The sequence below is a fragment of the Scyliorhinus torazame genome, chromosome 2 (genome assembly GCF_047496885.1).
Source record: "Scyliorhinus torazame isolate Kashiwa2021f chromosome 2, sScyTor2.1, whole genome shotgun sequence".
NCBI classification, from domain to species: Eukaryota; Metazoa; Chordata; class Chondrichthyes; order Carcharhiniformes; family Scyliorhinidae; genus Scyliorhinus; species Scyliorhinus torazame.
Window position 1 is genome coordinate 62823217 of NC_092708.1, and position 23554 is coordinate 62846770.

General features: G+C 45.7%; 1 protein-coding gene across 1 annotated transcript in view; it reads left to right on the forward strand.

Moving 5' to 3' along the window:
* The window catches only part of LOC140406652 (low-density lipoprotein receptor-related protein 1-like), a 1475832-nt gene that overhangs the window by 1271220 nt on the left and 181058 nt on the right, over positions 1-23554 (forward strand). The window contains exons 62-63 of the mRNA XM_072494659.1: positions 2618-2734; positions 12189-12295. Of these exons, the coding sequence (XP_072350760.1) occupies positions 2618-2734; positions 12189-12295 (224 nt within the window). The remainder of the gene's footprint in view (positions 1-2617; positions 2735-12188; positions 12296-23554) is intronic.

Below are 23554 nucleotides of genomic sequence, written 5' to 3' on the forward strand. Positions count from 1 at the left end.
TCGAAAAGACTCAAATCCGCGAAGCAGCGAGTTTAAATACTCACCGCTCGACTCTGTAGCTCCGCCCACTCCAACAGCTGAATTCCCGCCGAAAAGATAATCTCATCACTTGTATCACAAAACAAAGTTTCTCCCCAGCATTCTGACCCCAGAGCAACTCTGCCCTAGACTATGAACTGGTGTTTTTGTCAAGGATACATTAAAGGTTCTTATAAATCTACTTATTTGGAAAGTAACCACGATTATACTCCACTTCAACTGAGGTTTTTCATTTTCATTAAGACACAAGTTAATGAAAAAAAACTAATGAGATCTGTCACCTTATTGGGACTACGTGATCTTTCTTGTGCTGTGCATCAGGAATGCATTGTGGAAAGACGTTGATATTAAAATGAGAAAGGCCAGCCTTCAGGCATTAACAATCAAGTTACTCTCCGATTATCAGTGACATGGAATTGATTCTCCATTATGATTTTGTGCACCAGTTAATAAATAATGCATCAGAAATACAGTACAACTTCCAGAACTTTGAGTTCATAAATGCCAGTCAGACAGCACAATAAAACATTCCTGTTTGCTTACTGAAATGTAAAGTCCTTGAGAAACTGCGTTGTGCTGCAGAGCAAGACATGTGGAGCATGGGTACATCTCCTGAAGAACTACTTCATCCAAGGCAATGCAGTTGTGCAAGACAATCAGTCCTTGGCAATCAAAGTGCAAGCTTTGTTGAATTTTACATGAAATCAAGCTATGCTTCTTGTCATGATATGCAGACATGCAGATAATGGTATACAGACAGGCACAGACAGGCAGCTAATGAACACCGAGAACAGGACATGACCAATGAGCGGGTAGGTCACTCAGGGGTGGTATCTCACTATAAAAGGCATGAGGCACTCACACTCTGCCTCTTTCCACTGATGAACATCTACAGAGTGAGTCAGGGTCTATGTACAGTATCACACCTCCAGCACGTGGCTAAGAAGTAGTCTGGTTCAGTCAGAGTAACCATACTTTGGTTAGCAGTGAGTCGAACTCATAGAGAACTGTGCTACTGGTTCAATAAATCAGATTGAACTAGCTTCAAGGTCTGGAGTATCTTTTGGTTAAAGCTGCATCCAGTTGCAGCCTGTGTTATCCCAGAGTACATAACACATCACTTCTTTCAGCCAATTTTAACATGACTGATTATATCGATATTTTATTGAAAGAAAAGTGAGTGTTTAAACAATTGAATTTTGGTTCTTCAGGCTTTTATCATTGCAATGATCTATTGTCAGAAGAATGACTCTAAATCAAATACCATTTTTTATATAAATGTGATGGGAACCTAATCGCAACAGGATTATCTTGGAGATGATGTGACGGTTGTGATATAGTGCTACAAATATATTGTTTGATCAAGGAATAAGATGGCTGTTGCTTGTGAAGTGTACCGACCGGGAAGGTGGATTTTAATCTATAACTGAAATCAGCTCTGGCTGTAGATACCAATTTTCACGTGATCAGTATCTGGCAGATAAAATTGTGAAGGAAAACCAAGAGCAGAATTTAAAAGTTGCGCCAGTAAGACTGACGTTCCGGTGGTCGGGAAATCTGCTGGCTGCTGTCAGGGTTCCTGGCACCTGCAGGGGAAATTTCCCACTGGAACCTTTTTCCTGTCGGGTGAATGTCCCACTTCTGAGAACTGCCCACTAATCAGAGACAGTCAGCTCTCCGGTACCACCAGGTGGCCACTGTTGATTCTGCAGTCGGTACGAGGTTGAGGAATGGCACTGGAGCTCCGGAACACAGGAAGGCCCCAGCAAGGAGGGGAGAGAGCGGGTTACTGTAAAGAGCAGGAGTTTGGCTTTTCACTGATTCCTTTCCTTGCTACCATCAGGTTCCTCCTTGGGACACAGAATGCCTGAGAAGGAGGGGCCTAATCCACCAGGTGCAAGCATACCTGCCAGGGTAGCCATTTTCCAGCAAAGCGTGGGCTCCCACACACCCCTGGTTAAATACCAGTGGCAGCAGAATGATCCTGTACCCGATGGACGGGAGATGGAAAGGTGCCAGTCACTCCATTCTCCATTGTCCCATTATACAGTACCCCCAACTCTACAGCCCACTCCCAGCAGAAATATTATCTCTCGTATCAGTCTGCCACTAATGATATAATGGCTGATGCATCATTTTTATAATTTGATCATGTAGGTCATAGAATCCCTACAGTGCAAAAGGAAGCCATTCGGCCCATCGAGTCTGCACCAGCCCTTATTCCAATAGAGCACCCTACCGAGGCCCAATCCCCCACTCCTAGTCCCATAACCCCACCTAGCTTTGGGCAATTTAGCATGGCCAATTCACATAACCTGCACATCTTTGGACTGTTGGAGGGAACTGGAGCACCCGAAGGAAACCCATGCAGACACTGGGAGAACGTGCAACCTCCACACAGACAGTCACTTGAGGTCCGAATCGAACCTGGGACCCTGGCGCTGTGAGAACCACTGTGCCACCGTGCCGCCCGGTTGTATCACTGTGCCGCCCAGTTGAAATGCATTTCAGGATTAAATATTTCGAGGAGATGGTTGAAGAGAAAAATTAATCATTGAACTGCTTAAATGTCTTTCAGATGAACGAACATGTGAGCCATATCAGTTCCGATGCAAGAACAATCGTTGCGTACCTGGTCATTGGCAGTGTGACTATGATAATGACTGTGGAGATAACTCTGATGAGGAATCATGTGGTAAGTTTAACATTTACTTTGATATTTAATTCATGTTTTGGGAGAAAAAGTAATTTTCCCAGTGTTGACAATGCTGGAAAACAGATTGCTTAGCATTCAGTTGTCAGCACAACACAGAGCAATTCTCTGTGAAGTTACTGATTAGTAATTTCAATCAACAATTTTTAAGGACAAACAGTGAAGGAAATAACAATTTACACTGCCATGGTGAAACTGAAACTGAATTAATGTAAAGGCAGATGTTGTATTAAAAGTAGGCTGATGCCTTATTTGACCGAAGAGTTGTTGATACAATCCTTATATATGAACACAAATATTTATTTTCTGATTTGGAAGAAGTAATGGTGAAGATTGTTCTTATATTTCCAACACCTCCTACCATTACTATCAAATTTGGAGTTCTTGTTGAAATCTGAAGACTTTCATAGACTAATTCACTCCAGCTACATTTGAAAATGATACGGTTGGATCTCACAACGCAGATATGGGAACAAACCAACGGGAGGGTTGGCAAGTGAGACATTCCCCAAGGCTACAACTGCCAGTCTTGCAATGACTGCAGAATTTCTGTCCTATAATATTCCAAGCACAAGAATGCAACTTGCAGCCAAATGATCATTTGTACAACTGCATTCTTTTCAGCTTTTTTAATGGTTCTTTTAGGTTTTTCTGTGAGGTAACCAGCCTTGTTTCCTGTTTACCTTGTGTACATTCAATGACAAAGGGCATGTGTAAAGCTTGCATTGCCATTATAAGTTGGCTTAGTAAGACATCCATAACGTGTACCTTGCGTCCCAAAATCATAACCAGCTGTCACCGCAACCTTCCAAACTTTTCTAAACTGTCCTTTGGTGATTGGGCCAGGCCTCTCAGATTTCCAGCAATGTGAGCCTCCAGAAATCAGTCTGGCAGAACACCAATAAATGTTTTTGGATTGTGATCAGCTAACCCATCTTCTGGTGCAAATTTTACAACTTCAAAGAAGATGATCAATCATAGTGGGTTGGAATCTCCATGTTTGGCACTCTGTCCCCATGCCGTTGGGAAAACTGTGGTCTTTTGCGCCAAGAAAACTGGCGTAAAAAGGCCACAGGTTCCCCGTTTTGCTGGGGGCTAGCAGGCAGCCATCGTAGAGCTCGCAGCTCTAGCTGCCGATACGGTCCCCCGCACCTCCGGGTTAGAGGCCGCGCATGCGCATGGAGGCGGCCTGCTGCGGCTGCGCCATGCTCCATGGCGGACTCAGCCCGCGGACCCGGACCGGCAAAATAGTGCCCCGCATCGGCCGCTTGCACGCCCCGGACCGTCCGCACACATTGCCCCCAGCCCCGAATGAAGCCCCCCCCTGCCCGCCGATTGGCCCTCCCCCAACTGTGGCGGCCTTGGACTGAGTCCGTAGCCGCCATGCGAGGATCATGGATGGTAGAACCACACGAGTCCCACGCCATTGGGAATTTGGCCAGTCGGGGACAGAGCATCATGGGGCGGGCCTCAGGTAATGGCCTGAGGCGGGGAATACTTGGAGCAGCGTACTCCACGAGTATACCGATTTGGGGGGGGGGGGCGGAGAATTGAAGAACCGGTGCCGCCCCCGATTTCCTGCACCGAAGCTGATTTTCCGCCCTGTCGCCGAACGCGATTTCAGCATTGGTGGGCGGAGAATCGAGCCCAGTATTTCTGCATATATAATTAGTAAACAATGGATTTCCAAGATGGGAAACACAGGACTGTCTGTCAGGCTGATCCGAGGGCTGGTCCCCATGGTGGGATGGTGGCACAATCTTTAGCACTGCTACCTCACAGTGCCAGGGACCGTGGTTTGATCCGGCTTTGGGTGACTGTGTGAAGTTTGCACATACATCCTGTGTCTGCGTGGGTTGCCTCCGGATGCTCCGTTTTCCTCCCACAGTCCAAAGATGTGAAGTTAGGTGGATTGGTCACGCTAAATTGCTTGTAGTGTCCAAAGATGTGCACGTTAGGTGGATTGGTCATGGGCAATGCGTGAGGCTGCAGGAATGGGGCCAGGGTGTAGCCTTTAGGCCAAATGGCTCCCTTGTGCACTGTAGGGATTCTATGGATTCTATGGAAATGTAGTCAGCCTGTAACATACAATACAGATATCGTAGACTGAAGTGAGTAAAAGTCCGGAATTGACACATTTCCACAAAGCAACACATTTCACAATATTCCATTTTGTTGTAAGTGCATATTCTTAAAATTTCTTATTGGGAGAAACTTCCTAGACTTTCCTCTTAACAACATTACTTCTCAGAAACATTCCTTTAATATTTAGTTATGAATATGAAATATACAAGATAATAATTGGAATTTGATTGTTATTGAATTTAGTTATGAATATGAAATATACAAGATAATAATTAGAATTTGATTGTTATTGAATTGCCCAATTGATTTGATGATAAATGGGAAAAGGAATAATAACTGGGGTATAATTTAATTTGCCCCACGGAATCAGTCTGTTCTATTTTTATGGGATTGGGCAGTGAATGTCCAAAAACTGCTGGAAACACAGGGCTCAATGAAAAATATATTTTTTCCTTGATTTACCCATGGACATTACCTCTCCTCCACTGCTTAGCTGAGATCAATTTGCATGTATATAGTGCCTATCATGTGGTAAATATTCCAAGACACTTTAAAGACACATTATGAAAGTTGGATACTTCAAGGACCTCAAGATCAGTGTGGTCTCTGGCGGTAGTGGAATTTCACAATTTTGTCCCCCAAATTGGAATGGAATTCTATTTGATTTTCACCTCCCCAGGAGATCACATGGCTTCTGGTAGGATGGAAATATTCTAATACACACGAGAAAATTATTATGTGGAATAATGGCAAATAGGGTTAAGGAAAATTCCAAGGCTTTTCACACGTGCATAAAAAGCAAGAGGGTAGCCAGGGAGAGGGTTGGCCCACTGAAGGATAGGCAAGGGAATCTATGTGTGAAGCCAGAGGAAATGGGCGAGGTACTAAATTAATACTTTGCATCAGTATTCACCAAAGAGAAGAAATTGTTAGATGTTGAGTCTGGAGAAGGGTGTGTAGATAGCCTGGGTCACATTGAGATCCAAAAAGACGAGGTGTTGGGTGTCTTAAAAAATATTAAGGTAGATAAGTCCCCAGGGCCTGATGGGATCTACCCCAGAATACTGAAGGAGGCTGGAGAGGAAATTGCTGAGGCCTTGACAGAAATCTTTGGATCCTCACTGTCTTCAGGTGATGTCCCGGAGGACTGAATAATAGCCAATGTTGTTCCTCTGTTTAAGAAGGGTAGCAAGGATAATCCAGGGAACTACAGGCCGGTGAGCCTTACTTCAGTGGTAGGGAAATTACTGGAGAGAATTCTTTGAGACAGGATCTACTCCCATTTGGAAGCAAATGGACGTATTAGTGAGAGGCAGCATGGTTTTGTGAAGGGGAGGTCGTGTCTCACTAACTTGATAGAGTTTTTCGAGGAGGTCACTAAGATGATTGATGCAGGTAGGGCAGTGGATGTTGTCGATATGGACTTTAGTAAGGCCTTTGACAAGGTCCCTCATGGTAGACTAGTACAAAAGGTGAAGTCACACGGGATCAGGGGTGAGCTGGCAAGGTGGATACAGAACTGGCTAGGTCATAGAAGGCAGAGAGTAGCAATGGAAGGATGCTTTTCTAATTGGAGGGCTGTGACCAGTGGTGTTCCACAGGGATCAGTGCTGGGACCTTTGCTGTTTGTAGTATATATAAATGATTTGGAGGAAAATGTAACTGGTCTGATCAGTGAGTTTGCAGACGACACAAAGGTTGGTGGAATTGCGGATAGCGATGAGGACTGTCAGAGGATACAGCAGGATTTAGATTGTTCGGAGACTTGGGTGGAGAGATGGCAGATGGAGTTTAATCCGGACAAATGTGAGGTAATGCATTTTGGAAGGTCTAATGCAGGTAGGGAATATACAGTGAATGGTAGAACCCTCAAGAGTATTGAAAGTCAAAGAGATCTAGGAGTACAGGTCCACAGGTCACTGAAAGGGGCAACACAGGTGGAGAAGGTAGTCAAGAAGGCATACGGCATGCTTGCCTTCATTGGCCGGGGCATTGAGTATAAGAATTGGCAAGTCATGTTGCAGCTGTATAGAACCTTAGGTCACACTTGGAGTATAATGTTCAATTCTGGTCGCCACATTACCAGAAGGATGTGGAGGCTTTAGAGAGGGTGCAGAAGAGATTTACCAGAATGTTGCCTGGTATGGAGGGCATTAGCTATGAGGAGCGGTTGAATAAACTTGGTTTGTTCTCACTGGAACGAAGGAGGTTGAGGGGCGACCTGATAGAGGTCTACAAAATTATGAGGGGCAGAGACAGAGTGGATAGTCAGAGGCTTTTCCCCGGGGTAGAGGGGTCAATTACTAGGGGGCATAGGTTTAAGGTGAGAGGGGCAAGGTTTAGAGTAGATGTACGAGGCAAGTTTTTTATGCAGAGGGTAGTGGGTGCCTGGAACTCGCTACCGGAGGAGGTGGTGGAAGCAGGGACGATAGTGACATTTAAGGGGCATCTTGACAAATACATGAATAGGATGGGAATAGAGGGATACGTACCCAGGAAGTGTAGAAGATTGTAGTTTAGTCGGGCTGTATGGTCGGCACGGGCTTGGAGGGCCGAAGGGCCTGTTCCTGTGCTGTACATTTCTTTGTTCTTTGTTCAATGGGCTCGATGGATCTTCATTGTTTGTACGTTTGTATGTCTGTCTGTTATTACAAATATTTGACACTGAGCCACATAGAGATATTAGGGTGGGTGACGAAAAACAACTTTCAGAAGGAAGAACAGCTACCGAGCTGGAGAGAATTAGGGACCAAGGCCACTGGACACATGGCAGCCAATAATGGGATGATGGAAAGTGGAGTTGCAGAAGAGGCTATTCAAATAAATTGTTCACAAGTGTGAGAAATATTGACAAGGCCTTCATTTACTTTCCATTCCTGATTTCCCTTGAGAAGGTGGTGGTGAGCCACCGCTGCAGTCCATATCGTAGAGATGCACCACATTTCTGCAAGGGATATGAGGTTCCAGGGCTTTGACCCAGCAACAGTGAAGGAAATGCAATATAGTTCCGAGCCAGAATGGTGTGTCACTTGGAGGGGAACCTGCAGGTGATGGTGTTCCCATGTATCTGTTGCCCTTGTTCTTATAGGTGGTAGATGTTGTGGGTTTGGAAGGTACTGTCAAAAGAACATTGGCAATTTGCTGCAGTGCATCTTGAAGATTATGTGCACTGCTGCCGCTGATGTAGGGAATTAATTTTTATGGTGGTGGATAGGGTGCTGATCAGGTGGGCTCCTTTGTCTTGGATGGTGTTGAGCTTCTTGAATGTTATTGAAGTTGTTCTCATCCAGGCAAGTAGTGGAAAAGATCCCATCATGTTCTTGACTTGTGCCTTGTATATGGTGAACAGACATTGAGGAAACAGCAGGCCACACGCCTTTGACCTGTACTTATGTCCTATACTTACGGCCACAGTAGTTATATGTTTGGTGGAGTTACGTTTCTGGTCAATGGTAAACCCAGGATCTTGACGGCCAGCTATTCAAGGATGGGAACGCCATTGAATGTCAAGAGGAGATGGTTGGATTCTCTCTTATTGGGTATGGTCTTTATCTGGTACTTAGGAGCCCGAATACCGCAGGGACTGCAGTGGTTCAAGAAGACAACTCGCCACCACCTTCTCAAGGGAAATTAGGGATGGTCTAGCCATCTCCAGCCAGCCAGTGGTCTAGACAGTGACAACAACATCCGTTAAATGAACGGAACTGAATAAAACAAAGCCTCAATGTTGCCTTCCTGCATGCAAACACTGACTGCTTCAGTTTCTGAGTAGTTTGTCAATGTTACTGTGCCTTAATACATACATACATACATACAATCTACAGTGCAGAAGGAGGCCAATCAGCCCATCGAGTCTGCACCGGCTCTCGGAAATAGCACCCTACTCAAGCCCACACCACCCTATCCCCATAACCCAGTAACCCCACTCAACCAACACTAAGGGCAATTTTGGACACTAAGGGCAATTTAGCATGGCCAATCCACCTAACCTGCACATCTTTGGACTGTGGGAGGAAACCGGAGCACCCGGAGGAAACCCATGCACACACGGGGAGAACGTGCAGACTCCACACAGACAGTGACCCAAGCCAGGAATCGAACTTGGGACCCTGGAGCTGTGAAGCAATTGTGCTAACCACTATGCTACCGTGCTGCCCTGTGATTGAAAATGCACACTTCTGACCTCGTGTTTCAGAGTAGGGCACTGAGAAAACAGGTGAGAATCTCCTGCAGAGTCTGTCCTGGGGATTTGATGAATGAGACTGGGAGCTGGGCAGTCCTGGTGAAACCAAACTGAGAGTCATTGAGCAGGTTATTAATGTGTAAGTGTCACTTCACGACAAACTCAAGCACACTGTCCATAGCTTTGCTGATGGTTGAAGCCAGACAATTTGAGGGCCACAGAGATATCGGAGGGCTGTAGAGCTAAAAGTGGTTGAAGAGATGATAGGATGAGAGGCCATGGAGGGGTTTCAACAGAACAATGAGATTTTTAAATTTAAAAGCGAACCAAGAGCCATAACTCCATGACAAACACAGGGAATGGCGGGGGCACAGGGAATGGCGGGGGCACAGGGAATGGAGGGACCCCCCCCCCCCTGTTCAGTGGCATGTTTGAAGGGAGGTGGTGCTCCTAAAATGCAGTGCATGGTCAGCTCACTGGATGTTAACCCACTCCTGACAGGTCTCTCGTTTTACAGGGGACATGACCATTTCAATGCCTCATCCTGCTCTTACTGTGATTTTACCTGTGTCGGGGGAAGGCCCACACTAAGCAAGTAGCCCGCAGCCTTTACTGGGTGAGCCGGTATTAGTAAAGCGTGCCCTCTACGGATACCAGCAAGTCATACCAACACCGCACCCCCCCCCCCCCCCACCCCACCCACGCACTCCGCTCCCCACCTTTATCGCTGCTCCCAAGCCTCGAAAACCAGCCAGACCTCACTGATACCCTGGACTTACCTGAAGTCTGGTCTCCATAACTTCCTCTTCTTCGGACACTGGTTGCTGTCTCAGTAGTGGCCCACTGCTTGAACCGCGGGCTGGTGGAACAACAGAGCTTCTGGCCAATTGGATTGGCTGTTGGCTCTATAAAATGGGTCCTCCTCCTAGATGTCTCACCTTGAGCCGCATGATGCCCACAAAGTGTAAAATGGCTGCAGGCCAACCAGCTTTATCTTGGGTGGGCTCCCAATGACATTTTAGTCAAGATGGCGGGGAATACCGAGCTCCACAAATTCTAGCCCATATTTGTCACAAATGCAAGTTTTAAACTAATTATTTTAACTTATGGCAAAACATTCCTGGAATGAGCTACTGAACTCTGTCTGGAGACAAGCCCATATGATTTGGTTGTCATGGGGACAGAGATGCAGGTTGACACATCTTATTTCAGATCTTGATATAAAAGAAATGCAGCTGGTCTTCCTAAATATCATATTTTCCTAAACATCATATCATAGAATCATAGAATCATAGAAGTTTACAGCATGGAAACAGGCCCTTCGGCCCAACCAGTCCATGCCGCCCAGTTTTTTACCATTAAGCTAGTCCCAGTTGCCCGCACTTGGCCCATAACCCTCTATACCCATCTTACCCATGTAACCATCTAAATGCTTTTTAAAAGACACAATTGTACCCGCTTCTACTACTGCCTCTGGCAGCCCATTCCAGACACTCACTACCCTCTGAGTGAAGAAATTGCCCCTCTGGGCCCTTCTGAATCTCTCCCCTCTCACCTTAAACCTATGCCCTCTAGTTTTAGACTCCCCTACCTTTGGGAAAAGATGTTGACTATCTACCTTATCTATGCCCCTCATTATTTTATAGACCTCTATAAGATCACCCCTAAGCCTCCTACGCTCCAGGGAAAAAAGTCCCAGTCTATCCAGCCTCTACTTATAACTCAAACCATCAAGTCCCGGCAACATCCTAGTAAATCTTTTCTGCACTCTTTCTAGTTTAATAATCAATATTCCTCCACATCATAAATATAGACTCACAGTCTCAGTCAGACACAGAGACTTGGAAAGGCAGACTGAAAACAGTGAATACCCTGTCAAGCTGGAAAAAGGCTGTTTTGGTGTTTGCAACCAAACAGAATGCAAGTGAGAATGAATTCTCAGTTTGAAGAGACAAAATGGAAAGAGATTTAAAGGTCAATGTGTCCCCAGAGGGAATTTTGATGACTGAAGTCAGTTCAGTTATACTCAGGAGACTGAGTGAAAGGAGTTTTAAAGAAAACAAGGATAAGAGTTGGACCATCATGAGGAATTTAGGACTTAAACTACAAGACTACCACTGAGAGTGTGATGTAGCATGAAATGGTTTTTAGATTGTCTTAATAGTTAATGGTGAAAGTATATTAGTTATAACTTAGTGTCTTAGATGCCTACGAAATAATGTTTAGTTGATGTTGAGTTTAGTTTGTTACAGTAAAAGTCTTAAAACATAAAATATTGTATGATTATTTCCACCAGTTTCCAGGAAATTCATACATCTTTTAAAAAGTTATTTATCTCTATAGGGATTGTAACATGGTAAAACGCCTAATAAAGAGCAAGGCGGTTCATCTGAATTTTATTTCTCTGATTTCTCTGAAGTGTCAATGCTCACTTTTTAAAATATATTTGCTTACGATAACAGGACTGGTGGTAAAGAAATAAATGATTGCATTTATATCATACCCTTTACAATCACCAGAAAACATTTTACAGCCAGAAAATTCTGTTTGTAGTGTAACCATTGTCATAGAGAATACCAGTAGCAACGTTTGTGCACAGCTAAGATCCGACATGCAACATTGTCATTAATGACTGGGGAATTGGCTTTTAGTGCTGTTGGTAGAAGGATAAATATTTGTGGTGGATTTGGCTTAAGCAATAGTTCGATCCATGTGATTAACCGAATTGCAAAGCAGAAATACTGCCAGGCTCCATTAATAATTATTTCTTATCAAAATGTATATCAACCTTAACATATTAATGGTTGTCCTGGCACTGTCAACCTTCATCAAGACATTCTAAATTGTGCACTCACCCACTTTGCTGAACCATCTAATTTAAGATTCAGGTATTTATTAGTTTTCAAGGAGCTTCTGAATTTTTTACAATGCTCTTGTTCCCCTGCATAATAAGTTTTCATAATTGGATTAGCCTCTGTGATTTATTACTTGTTTGTTTTAAATTTCATTGAAACTAATATAGTTGTATAAGTTAGAATGGCATAACAACATTTTGCACTCAGGACACTCCACTGATCCTGGTTTGTGGCAATGATGGAACAATTCTTCCATAGAATGGAATTCATTATTAAATTAAATCATTTTGATTGCTTATTTGTTAAAAATCAGCACTTCGTTCCTGCTCGCTGAACGAGTTTACCTGTGCCAATGGTCGTTGCGTTGCTGCCAGATGGAGATGCGATGGAGATTATGATTGTTCTGATAGCTCAGATGAAGTAAGTACTCAGTTTTCTTTAATTACTTTTTATAGATTATACAGCATAAGTTGTTCCATTGTCAGTGGGATATGAATTCAGTGTTTCAGTCTTATCATCAATAAACTTTTCATTTATTTCATTGTGAGTTTTCTGAATGTCTCTTCACAGTAAGCTATTGACGTAAATGCCAGCTCCATCCCATACCGAGGGGCACTCCCCTCAGAGGGGAACGCGCGGCCAAGGCCGCGTTAGTTCCGTTTCCTGCACTTAGGACGCCATGTGCCGAACCTCCTCAGTGCAGAGTGCAATCGGGACGTCATTTTTAAATGACTTCCCAAACTCTTGTGTCCCCGAAGCAACCCCTGAACCCTCTCAAAGCCCCAATTCACTGTAAGCGCATCCACAGGCCCCTTACACGCCTCCAGTACGCCCCCACACCCACGCAGGCACCCCCAACCCGAACACTGCCGTGCAATAAATGCCAGCTTGCCAGTGCCAGCCTGGCACCCTGGAAGTGCCCCTGCCAGTGCCACCTGGACACCTTAGCAATGCCAGGCTGATACTGTCAGGATGCCAGGCTGGCAGTGCCAAGGTAGCATTAGCAGGCCCAGGGTACCACCCTGCCCTGAGGACATGCACCTGGGGGCCTCCAATCCCATGCCAGCTTGGCAGTGCCAGCCTGGCACCCTGGAAGTGCCCCTGCCAGTGCCACCTGGGCACCTTAGCGATGCCAGGCTGACACTGTCAGGGTGCCAGGCTGGCAGTGCCAAGGTAGCATCAGCAGTTCCAGGGTACCACCCTGCCCTGAGGACATGCACCTGGGGGCCTCCAATCCCCTGGGAGAACCCCCCCCCCCTGAGTGCCATTCCATCTGGTGTTCATTTGTGGAAACCAGTAAAGAACCGCACTTGCCTGAGGTCTCCAAGGCGAAGGGGATAGATCCCAACACACTGGTAACCTCAAGGAACTGCCTGTTAGAGTGAGACTAGCTGTCTCACTCTAATATGCAGATTTCCCCAAAATGTAATCCTGCCTACAATCGGTGTTAGATCTCGCAAGGCGTGGTGAGCAGTGTAGATCCCAGGAGGTCTCCTGTCATTCGGACACAAAGAAAATACTACCCAGTGCTTTAGGTCATTGATCCTTCATCAGGATAGGGAGGTTGTGGCACAGTGGTATTGTCAATGGACTAGTAAATCAGAGGCCCATAAAATGCTCCGGGGATCCAGGTTCAAATACCGCCATTGTAGATGGTGAATTCAATAAAAATATGGAATTATAAATTTAACGATGCCCATGATACCATTATCGATTGTTGTAAAGACCCATCTGGTTCACTAATGTCCTTTTGGGGAAAGAAATCTGCCATCCCTACCTGGTCTGGCCTACGTGTGGCTCTGGACCCACATCAATGTGGTTGACTCTTATCTGCCCCCTCAAGGGCCCGTAGGGATGAGCAATAAATGCTGGCACAGCCTGCGACGCCCACGACCCATGAACAACTAAAAGAAATATTGGCCTGAGACTTTGGGCTGGATTATTCTGATTGGGTTGCAATCCTATCATGAACCTCAATTCTGGGTCAGGAACCTGGAAGTGACCTTTGCAGGATTTCGCTGTGATCTTCCCAAGGTCACTAATTAAGTAACCACCTCCAGAAACCCTGCCCAGTTTTGGATGACCTTAGGCCAGGGAAGTGGGAGGCCGAATGGGAGAGCTGACAGTGGTGTTTGACTGCCATTCCCATCAGGAAACATGGGACAGGCTTGTGAGACATGGCACCTCAAAACGAAGGCACTATCTTCAGTTTAGTAAAAAGTTAAAAATCCCAGAGGGCCACCACGATCAGCCCATCACTGTGGAGGGGAAGTGGGGTATTCCTTTCGCAGAATGTTCTGAGGCTGCAGTTGTGGCCATCACATCCCAGTGGGTCTGTTTTGGGGTGATTGGGAGGAGACATCAATGACCGCCCGGCCTCCCTGTAAAATGGGGGTTCCAGCCTCAGTGAGGGTCCCACCTGCTGTTGAGAAGATCCCAGCGGCATCTCTTCCCCAATTAGTCAAAGAATGGGCCTAATTGGCTAACTACTGCTGCCAAGCAGATAGGCTCTGCTGCAATCACCCCAGCTCCAGCAAACATGCTCAAAGGTGGCAACACGTCAAGCTCTTTTCTAATTTTGCTCCCGGTTCTGCCTCCTAACCCACCTCCACAGGACCAGTTCCTCTCTCCACAGACTCTGCCAGAATCTCTAGCATTTTGTTTTTATTTCAGATTCTCAGCATCTTCAGATTCATAGTATCCGCAGTGTTTTGTTTCTTCAAATTGTGGTTGGGTACCCAGCCATATACCCAGCTCTGTTCCATTCCCTTCAGTCCAGTTTCGACTCCGGTCAATGAAACTGTCCTGAGCAAAGATGTAAAAGGCATTTGTTGTCACCGCGACTGTATTCCACCTGTCCTCTTTATTTTTTCTTGGTAATTTGATCTCATTGACCACACTATCATCCTCCATTGCCCCTTTGTTGTTCAGTTCCATAGAACTGTCCTCATGAAGTTTCTCTCCAATCTGTCCAAACGCAGCAAATTCACCTCCATTCACTTATCAGACCAGCCCGTCGTTTGTCAGATCATTCTCTCCACCTTCAACATGTATTATATTCTGTTCTATCCACAGGTGTGGAGTCCCCTTTCATATTTATGCTAAGGACACTCAGGTATACATCTCCACTACTTCCTTTTACCTACCTGTGGCATCAAAGCTGACTGCCAAGCACGAGATCATGAATGTTTCAAAATTCCCTCCAGTTAAATGTTGGAAAGATACGCTGGCATCCATCATAACCTGTTTTCCCCTGCCCCCACGCTCAGCCTGAACGTGGTCATACATATGTCCACGTCCTGTTAAGACCAGGTTTGGACTTCAAACCCCAAATACATGACAAGACCACAAATATCGGCCTCTGCATTTTTATTCCCTTTTGTAGCAATCTCACCCACTCTTTCGGCAAACTTTTATTAACTCTTTTGTCAACTTAAAACTGGGATGACATGGTGGCACAGTGGTTATCACTGCTGCCTCACAGTGCCAGGGACCCGGGTTCGATTCCGACCTTGGGTGACTGTCTGTGTGGAGTTTGTACATTCTCCCTGTGCCTGCATGGGATCTCTCCGGGTGCTCCGGTTTCCTCACAGTCCAAAGATGTGCTGGTTAGGTGGATTGGCGATGCTAAATTGCCCCTTAGGGTGGGGTTACAGGAAGAGGGTAGGAGATTGGGCCTAGTTAGGGTGGTCTTTCAACAAGATCAGTGCAGACTCGATAGGCCGAATGGCCTCCTCTTGCACTGTAGGGATTTGTAATAAGTCCACGGAGGCAGACGTCCCTTCACCAGAATCCCTTTTATTAACAAAACCAACAGCAGTACGACCAGCTTGTTGTCTACACTGGGAATGCAGAGGATCCGACACTCCCTATTATATACAAAGATATGATGGGGCTGGTTTAGCACACTGGGTTAAATGACTGGCTTGTAATGTAGAACAAAGCAGCAGCGTGGGTTCAATCCCCGAACAGGCGCTGGAATGTGGCGACTAGGGGCTTTTCACAGTAACTTCATTGAAGCCTACTTGTGACAATAAGTGATTATTATTATCATGTCACACTAAATCTTGCTTGCCCATCATTTAAATGATTACTGATCTCTCTGGCTCCCTGAACCACAAAGTAATATATTTAAAGGCCTCTTCTAAATCATTTTGTGACCTTCCCGGAGCTGAAACTCCATCCTTCGGTCTCCTCCCAGTTGCCTGACTCTCACTTTCTGTGCATCCCTCCCTCCTTACATCCTGACATTTGAGGTAGGAGCTGCACCTCCTTGGTTGCTCTCTGAACCTCCCACATCGCCAACATTCCGAAGCCATTCTTTTAAAAACCTTTATCTTTTAAACTTAGCTTCTAGTTAACTCCCAGAAATGCACTTTATTATGTGTACCCTTAATCTTTTTTAATTTATTCTTGGAAAGTGGGCATCGCTGACTGGGTCAGCATTTGTTGCCCATCCCTAATTGCCCTTGAAGTGAGTGACTTGGTCGGCCACTTTAGTTGAGGGCAGTTAAGAGTCAACCGTATCGCTGTGTGGGTCTTGAATCACATGTAGGCCACACCGGGTAAGGACAGCAGATTTCCTTCCCTAAAGGACATTAGTGAACCTGATGGGTTTTTACAACAATCAGCAATGCTTTCATGGGCATCATTAGACTTAATTCCAGATTGTTTTTTTCATCTGAATTCAAATTTCACCATCTACCATGCTGGGATTCTAACCCAGGACCCCAAAGCATTCCCCTGGGCCTCTGGATTACGAATCTAGTGATAATACCACTATGGCACTACCTTCCCAAATCAATCCCATGTATTTTCTACCATTACTACCATCACTATTACCCACCCTATTATGCTTTGTCTAACATGCACTTGCCATAAACCCAAATTCGAATAACAATGAGATTTCCGGTCCCATGACAGATTTTCCCATGGTGGATGCTGCAAATCATTTAAATCCCCATTGACTTTGCCAGGATCTGGAAGATCCCACCAGAGGGAGGGGCCTGAAGATTAGAATTCGAGTGAACATAGCACAGAAATTTCACTTTGCATTTCATTGAAATGCAGATGACAACAGAAATGAGGCATGGGACTAACATTAATGTTAACACACCTTCCAAAGAATTTATTTTCTGAGGCTTGGTGCCTGCTGCTGTTTCCATGAGTAATATTAGACTTGATAGTGAAATCGCTATTTATAATGAAAGCAGGGTTTTGTAGTTGGCTATAATAGGACCAGAGTTAATGGTGGTTCTTTGTCAATAAAAGATTACGCTGAATAGCATCATGTAGCCAAGAGTGCATCAAGAGTTTTTTTGGCTGTGTTCTGAATGACCAAGATCACGTGAAATTATTTGTTACGGCGCTCATATTGTTAGCTATAGGCTGCCACCTGCTGCCTTTCTTGAACAACTTGTCGAATTCAGTAAAATTAATATACACCAGCATTAAAGTCAGTGAACCAATCATCCAACATTTCAGAATTTTAGTTTTTTGGGGGTTAATTGTCAAATATTGTTGCATCGTACTTTCATCAACGTATTTCAAAATTAAACTAGCAGATATCAAACCCATTAATGGTTATTTTAATGGTTCATCACTTATTGTTCAAAATAAGATGGTTCCAAATCTCCCTTTGTTGTAATGGCCATTTGCAGTCACAGAACCCTGGATTCAGGGTGAGATGTGGTCTGCCTGCTGAAATCTCACTGACTGATCTTAACACTGCCCTGTAATCAGCTGACAGAGGGCTGAGCTATATAACTGTCAGAAAACTGGTTTTCCTCATTCTGTCCTCAGCCTTAATAGAAATCTTTTACAAGTCATATAATGCCCAGTCAAAAAGCCCAGCCATGAACACATTAAATTTTCTCATGATAGCCAGAATCATTGGCCATGTTTTTTTCCGCAAAAGGTGGAAGGCCTGACATCGGGACAATATGTGGGACCTGAGCCCACACACAATCAAGCATGGTGGCTCGCTCTCCAAACTGCCAGGCCAATCAAAGGGATAGCAGCTCTGCAGCCTCAACAGTGTCCCTGAGACAAGTGGTCAGTGCTGAGGCTGGAGCACTGATATCGTGCAGTGATATTGGGCCCACAGGGGCAGCCTTTCCAGCTGAACCCTTCATTGGGCTATGGAGCCTCTCCTGCAATGCCACTTCCCCACGGCTGGTTCTTTCCCACATGGCAGGAAATGCTCTGCTGCTAGCATGGTGCCCAGGGTGATGGCCCTCAATTGTTCCTTTAATTGGCTAAATTGATCGCCTGCCTCCAGTTGACGGATGGCCAAGCCACTGTTAAACATACCATTAGCAAAACAGCCTGGCTACAGGGAAGCTCTTCCGACACAAATCCCCAGCAATTTCCCACCCCCACCTTCTAACCTGTCACCCCTTGGGGGCACTGTGGTGTGTGCCCCATTTAAGGGGAAATCGGCCGAGTGGACCATGTGGCCAGGGTAACTAATCAGGGCTACACGGTAGCATTGTGAATAGCACAATTACTTCACAGCTCCAGGGTCCCAGGTTCGATTCCGGCTTGGGTCACTGTCTGTGCGGAGTCTGCATATCCTCCCCGTGTGTGCGTGGGTTTCCTCCGGGTGCTCCGGTTTCCTCCCACAGTCCAAAGTTGTGCAGGTTAGGTGGATTGGCCATGCTAAATTGCCCTTCGTGTCCAAAAGTGCCCTTAGTGTTGGGTGGGGTTGCTGGGTTATGGGGATAGGGTGGAGGTGTGGACCTTGGGTAGGGTGCTCGTTCCAAGAGCCGGTGCAGACTCGATGGGCCGAATGGCCTCCTTCTGTACTGTAAATTCTATGATAATCTATGACCAGGGTGGATTTGTATTTTTTGGATTTGTTTGTTTATTGTCACGTGTACGGAGGTGCAGTGAAAAGTATTTTCCTGCGAGCAGCTCAATCAGATCATTGAGTAAATGAAAAGAAAAGAAAAAGAAAATATATAATAGGGCAACACAAGGTACACAATGTAACTACATAGACACCGGCATCGGGTGAAGCATATAGGAGTGTAGTATTAATCAGGTCAGTCCATAAGAGGGTCATTCAGGAGTCTGGTAACAATGGGGAAGAAGCTGTTTTTGAATCTGTTCACGACTTCAGAGAGTCGTGAACACAGCCCAGACCATCACATGAACCTGCCTCCCATCCATTGACTCCATCTACACCTCCCGCTGCCTGGGGAAAGCAGGCAGCATAATCAAAGACCCCTCCCACCCGGCTTACTCACTCTTCCAACTTCTTCCATCCAGGCAGGAGATATAGAAGTCTGAGAACACGCACAAACAGACTCAAAAACAGCTTCTTCCCCGCTGTCACCAGACTCCTAAACGACCCTCTTATGGACTGACCTAATTTACACTTCACCCCTATCTGCTTCATGCCGATGCTTATGTAGTTACATTGTGTACCTTCTGTTGCCCTATTATGTATTTTCTTTTATTTCCTTTTCTTTTCATGTACTTGATAATCTGTTGAGCTGCTTGCCGAAAAATACTTTTCACTGTGCCTCGGTACACGTGACAATAAACAAAATCCAATCCAATCCAATCCAAATAGTAGGGGTTTAAAATGTGTGGAAGAGTGGTGCAGCTTGATTTGTGCTTTGTTTTTTCCTTTTTAGATATACTTTCTTAGGTTGGGGCTAATAGTGGGTTGAGCTGTACGTGGTAACTGAAGCTCACCAATCTATACACTTCACATTTGCTGACTCGGATGCTGTCCCATCTACATCTTATGGAATTTAACTGTTGGCATAGTTTAAGATGTTTGGATGTTTTCTAGCTAAGCATATTGTATTTTTTCACTTTGTGGAATGGCATATTCAACTCCATTGGGACATGTGGCACGGTGGTTAGCGCCTCACAGCGGCACGAACCCGGTTTCAATTCTGGCCTTGGGTAACTGTCTGTATCGAGTTTGCGCATTCTCCCTGTGTCAGCGTGGGTTTCCTCCGGGTCCTCCGGTTTCCTCCCACAGTCCAGAGCTGTGCAGGTTAGGTTATGGAGATAGGGTAGGCACGTGGACCTGGGTCCAGTGTTCTTTAAGACGGTAGGTGCAGACTTGATGAACCGAATGGCTTCCTTCTACACTGTAGGAATTCTATGATTTTATGTGGAACAAAAGAAAGACCAATTAAATATTCTTGCCTTATCTGACTTTGAGGAATGTACTATTGAAACATCGTAAAATACTTTCCATCTTAGGTGGACTCATTAAGTTATTTGCACTTCAATATCTGTTGATCTTTCCATACTATAAATTCTGACCAATTTTTCAAGCTAGCAATCATGTTTGTTAAAATCTGGGGTGACTGTATTCACTTTTGGATGAAATGCAGTATTTATTCCCATTCCCTCTTGCAAAAGATAAACAATCCTTGCACAAAGCAGATAGAAATTCTAATAATAGTTCACTAAGCATTATTTTTCTGATCAGACTTTATTTTATCTTTTGAAAGGTTAAAATTAAGCTAGTTATTCAATGTAAACTCAGCCGAAAATCAGTGATCCTATATGTTGTTTTCATCCGTAACAGTTAACGAATGGGGAGGTTGTTTAGCTCAGTTGGCTAGGTAGCGAGAGTAATAGCCTGCTCAGGGACACTCAGCTTGGGCTCCGCCAGGGTCACTCAGTTCCTGACCTCATTACAGTCTTGGTTCAAACATGGACTAAAGAGCTGAATGTCAGAGGTGAAATGAGAGTGACTGCCTTTGACATCTCGGCAGCATTTGACTGAATATGGCATTAGGGAGCCCTAACAAAACTGTAATCAATGGGAATCAGGGGGGAAACTCTCCACTGGTTACTTGGCACAAAGGAAGATGCTTGGAGGTCAGTCATCTCAGCTCCACGACACCACTGCAGCAGTTCTGCAGGGTAGTGTCCTAGGCCCAAACATCTTCAGCTACTTCATCAATGACCTCCCTTCCATCATAAGGTCAGAAGTAGGGATGTTCGCAGGTGACTGCATAATGTTCAGCACCATTCGCAACTCCTCAGATAATGAAGCAGTCCATGTCCAAATGCAACAAGACCTGGACAATACCCAGGCTTGGGCTGACAAGTGCCAAGTTACATTCACGCCACACAAGCTCCAGGCAATGAACATCTCCGACAAAAGAGAATAACCATCACCCATTGACATTCAATGGCATTACGATCATTCAATTCCCCACAATCAACATTCTGGGGGTTACGATTGATGAGAAACTGAACTGGATTGGCTATATTAATACTGTGGCTACCAGAGCAGGTCAAAGATTAGGAATCCTACAGTGAGTAACTCACTTCCTGACCCCCCAAAGCCTGTCCGCCATCTACAAGGCACAAGTCAGGAGTGTAATGGAATCCTCTTACTTGCCTCCATAAATGTAGCTTCAACAATACTCACGGAGCTGAACACAATCTAGGACAAAGCAACCCGCTTTGATTGCTACACCTTTCATAAATACTCAATCCCTCCACCACCAACACACAGTAGCAACCGTGCGTACCATCTAAAAGATGCAATGCAGGAACTCACCAGGATTCCTGAGGCAGCACCTTCCAAACCCATGACCACTGTAATCTAGAAGGACAAGAGCAGCAAATACCTGGGAACAGCACCACCTGGAGGTTCCCCTCCATATCTATCACCACCCTGACTTGGAAATATATTACTGTTCCTTCACTGTATCAAACGCAGACCTGTTTCACTCCATTGGTGGCAAATAAGGGGGCTGAAGTCTCATTGTCATCAAGGTGCAGGCCTACATGCCATTGTGGAACTGTCGAACCATCTTAATGAATTTGTCTGGGCACCCAAACTTGCTCATAAACTTCCAGAGCTCTTCAGGGCTAACAGTGTCAAAGGCGTTAGTTAGGTCAACAAAAGGTGGCGTACAGCATCAGGATTTTGTTCTTGGTATTTCTGCTGCAGATGGCGAGCAGAAAACTTGCCATGGAAATTTGGTCAAATAGGCAATATTAAAGCATGTCATAAATCAGAACAGGGAGGTGAAGAGAAATAAAACTGAAAAGGAAAGATAAAGGGCGGGATTCTCCATTCCACGCCGCTGATTTCGTAATTGACAATCGGGCGGAGAATCCCTTTTGATGCCGAAAGCAGGGCCAGTTTGAAGCATGTTTTGTATGCTCCGCCCTCTCCAAAACGGCCTCATCGTGGCGTACACCGCATGCCGTTGGGACGGTCTCAGCGTGTCAGCTCCGCCCCTGGTGGGCTGAGTTCACAACTGCGCAGTTGACGTGTGGTCTCAGCGGTCGGGAACCCAGCGTGGCGGGTGCGGACTGTGTCCAGTGGCGCCACAGTTGGGCGGAAGCCACACTGCCGGAGTGGGGGCTTCCGCGAGAGTTGGGAGACTGGTAGGGGGTGGCTAAGGGGTGGCCAGGGGTTGGCCAGGGGGGCACTATCTGGCAGGTTAGGGTTTTACGGCTCGACCGTTGCAGGTCTTCGCCATGCAAATGCGCAGTCACAGACCCAGCCATTCTCCATCCGTTTATATCGTGGAAGCTGGGTTTTTACGCGGCACGGCTGCTAGCCCCTCACCAGTCGTAGGATCGGTGAGGGGGCACCGCTGATTTTTTTCGCGTAAAACGCCACAGATCCTCTGCGCTTCGCCTCAAAAACGGAGAATCCCACCGAAAATATGTCAGCAGTGTGATGTTAGGGCACAGGAGTAGTGCTGAGTGAAATGTTCCCAAGATCAAGACTGGAACTTTGCTGTTTGTCAACTAAACAGTGACTATTGGATTGGATCCAAAATAAATTGGTCAAATTCACAAGCAATATTAACCTGAAGAAGCAGAAGGCGGTTGTTGAGTCTGCAGCTGACAGGGAATGAGAAAATCAGTTAGATAAAGTGGGCGGGTCTGTGACAGATGAAATTCAGTGCAGTTAAACGTAATTTATTTCACATTGGAAGAAAAAATTGGCAGTACATTTATTCTATTTATGGTGTTGAAATAGCGAAGGAAGAAATTGAAAGTGATTTAGAGTTAGCTGCAGACTTGACACTTGACATTCCCAGTCACGGTGGCACAGCAATTGACAAAATAAATGGAATGCTGAACTACATTGTTAAATCAGTGGAGTCGAATTCCGAGATGTCACGTTAAAACTTTATAATACTCTGGTCAAACCTCAACTTAAATATTTGGCCAAGCCACCAAGACAAAGGAGAAACATTCAAACTCTGAAGGTCATGAATAAAACCGAAAGCTAAGCCACAGGGGGTGATTCTCAGCCGGTGATATGCACAGTGCACATCCCACTCTCCCGTGAGAATAGCGTGAGCGCCCCTGATGCCCCCGGCCTGTGGTCACTCGGAGGCCATTGGATCCTTCGGGTGGTTGGGGACATGGCAGGGCAGTGCCCTAGCAGTGCCCCCTGGCACCCTGGCAAATTCCCCTTGGATCCTGGCAGTGCCAATCTGGCAATGCAAGGTTGGCAGTGTGGGGGGCACTGCCAAGTTGGGACTGCCAAGAGTCGTGGCCTGAAAGGGGAAATGGGAGAGCTGATGGGAGACTGAGGGGAGGGCATGAAGGGGTGGCGTGAAAGGGGGCGTGACTATGAAGAGCGTATAGGAACGGCCTTTGGCTACCTCACAGTGGGGCGTCCCTGATCTGGGGGTGGGGGGCGCGCTGGTGCTGCCGATTGAG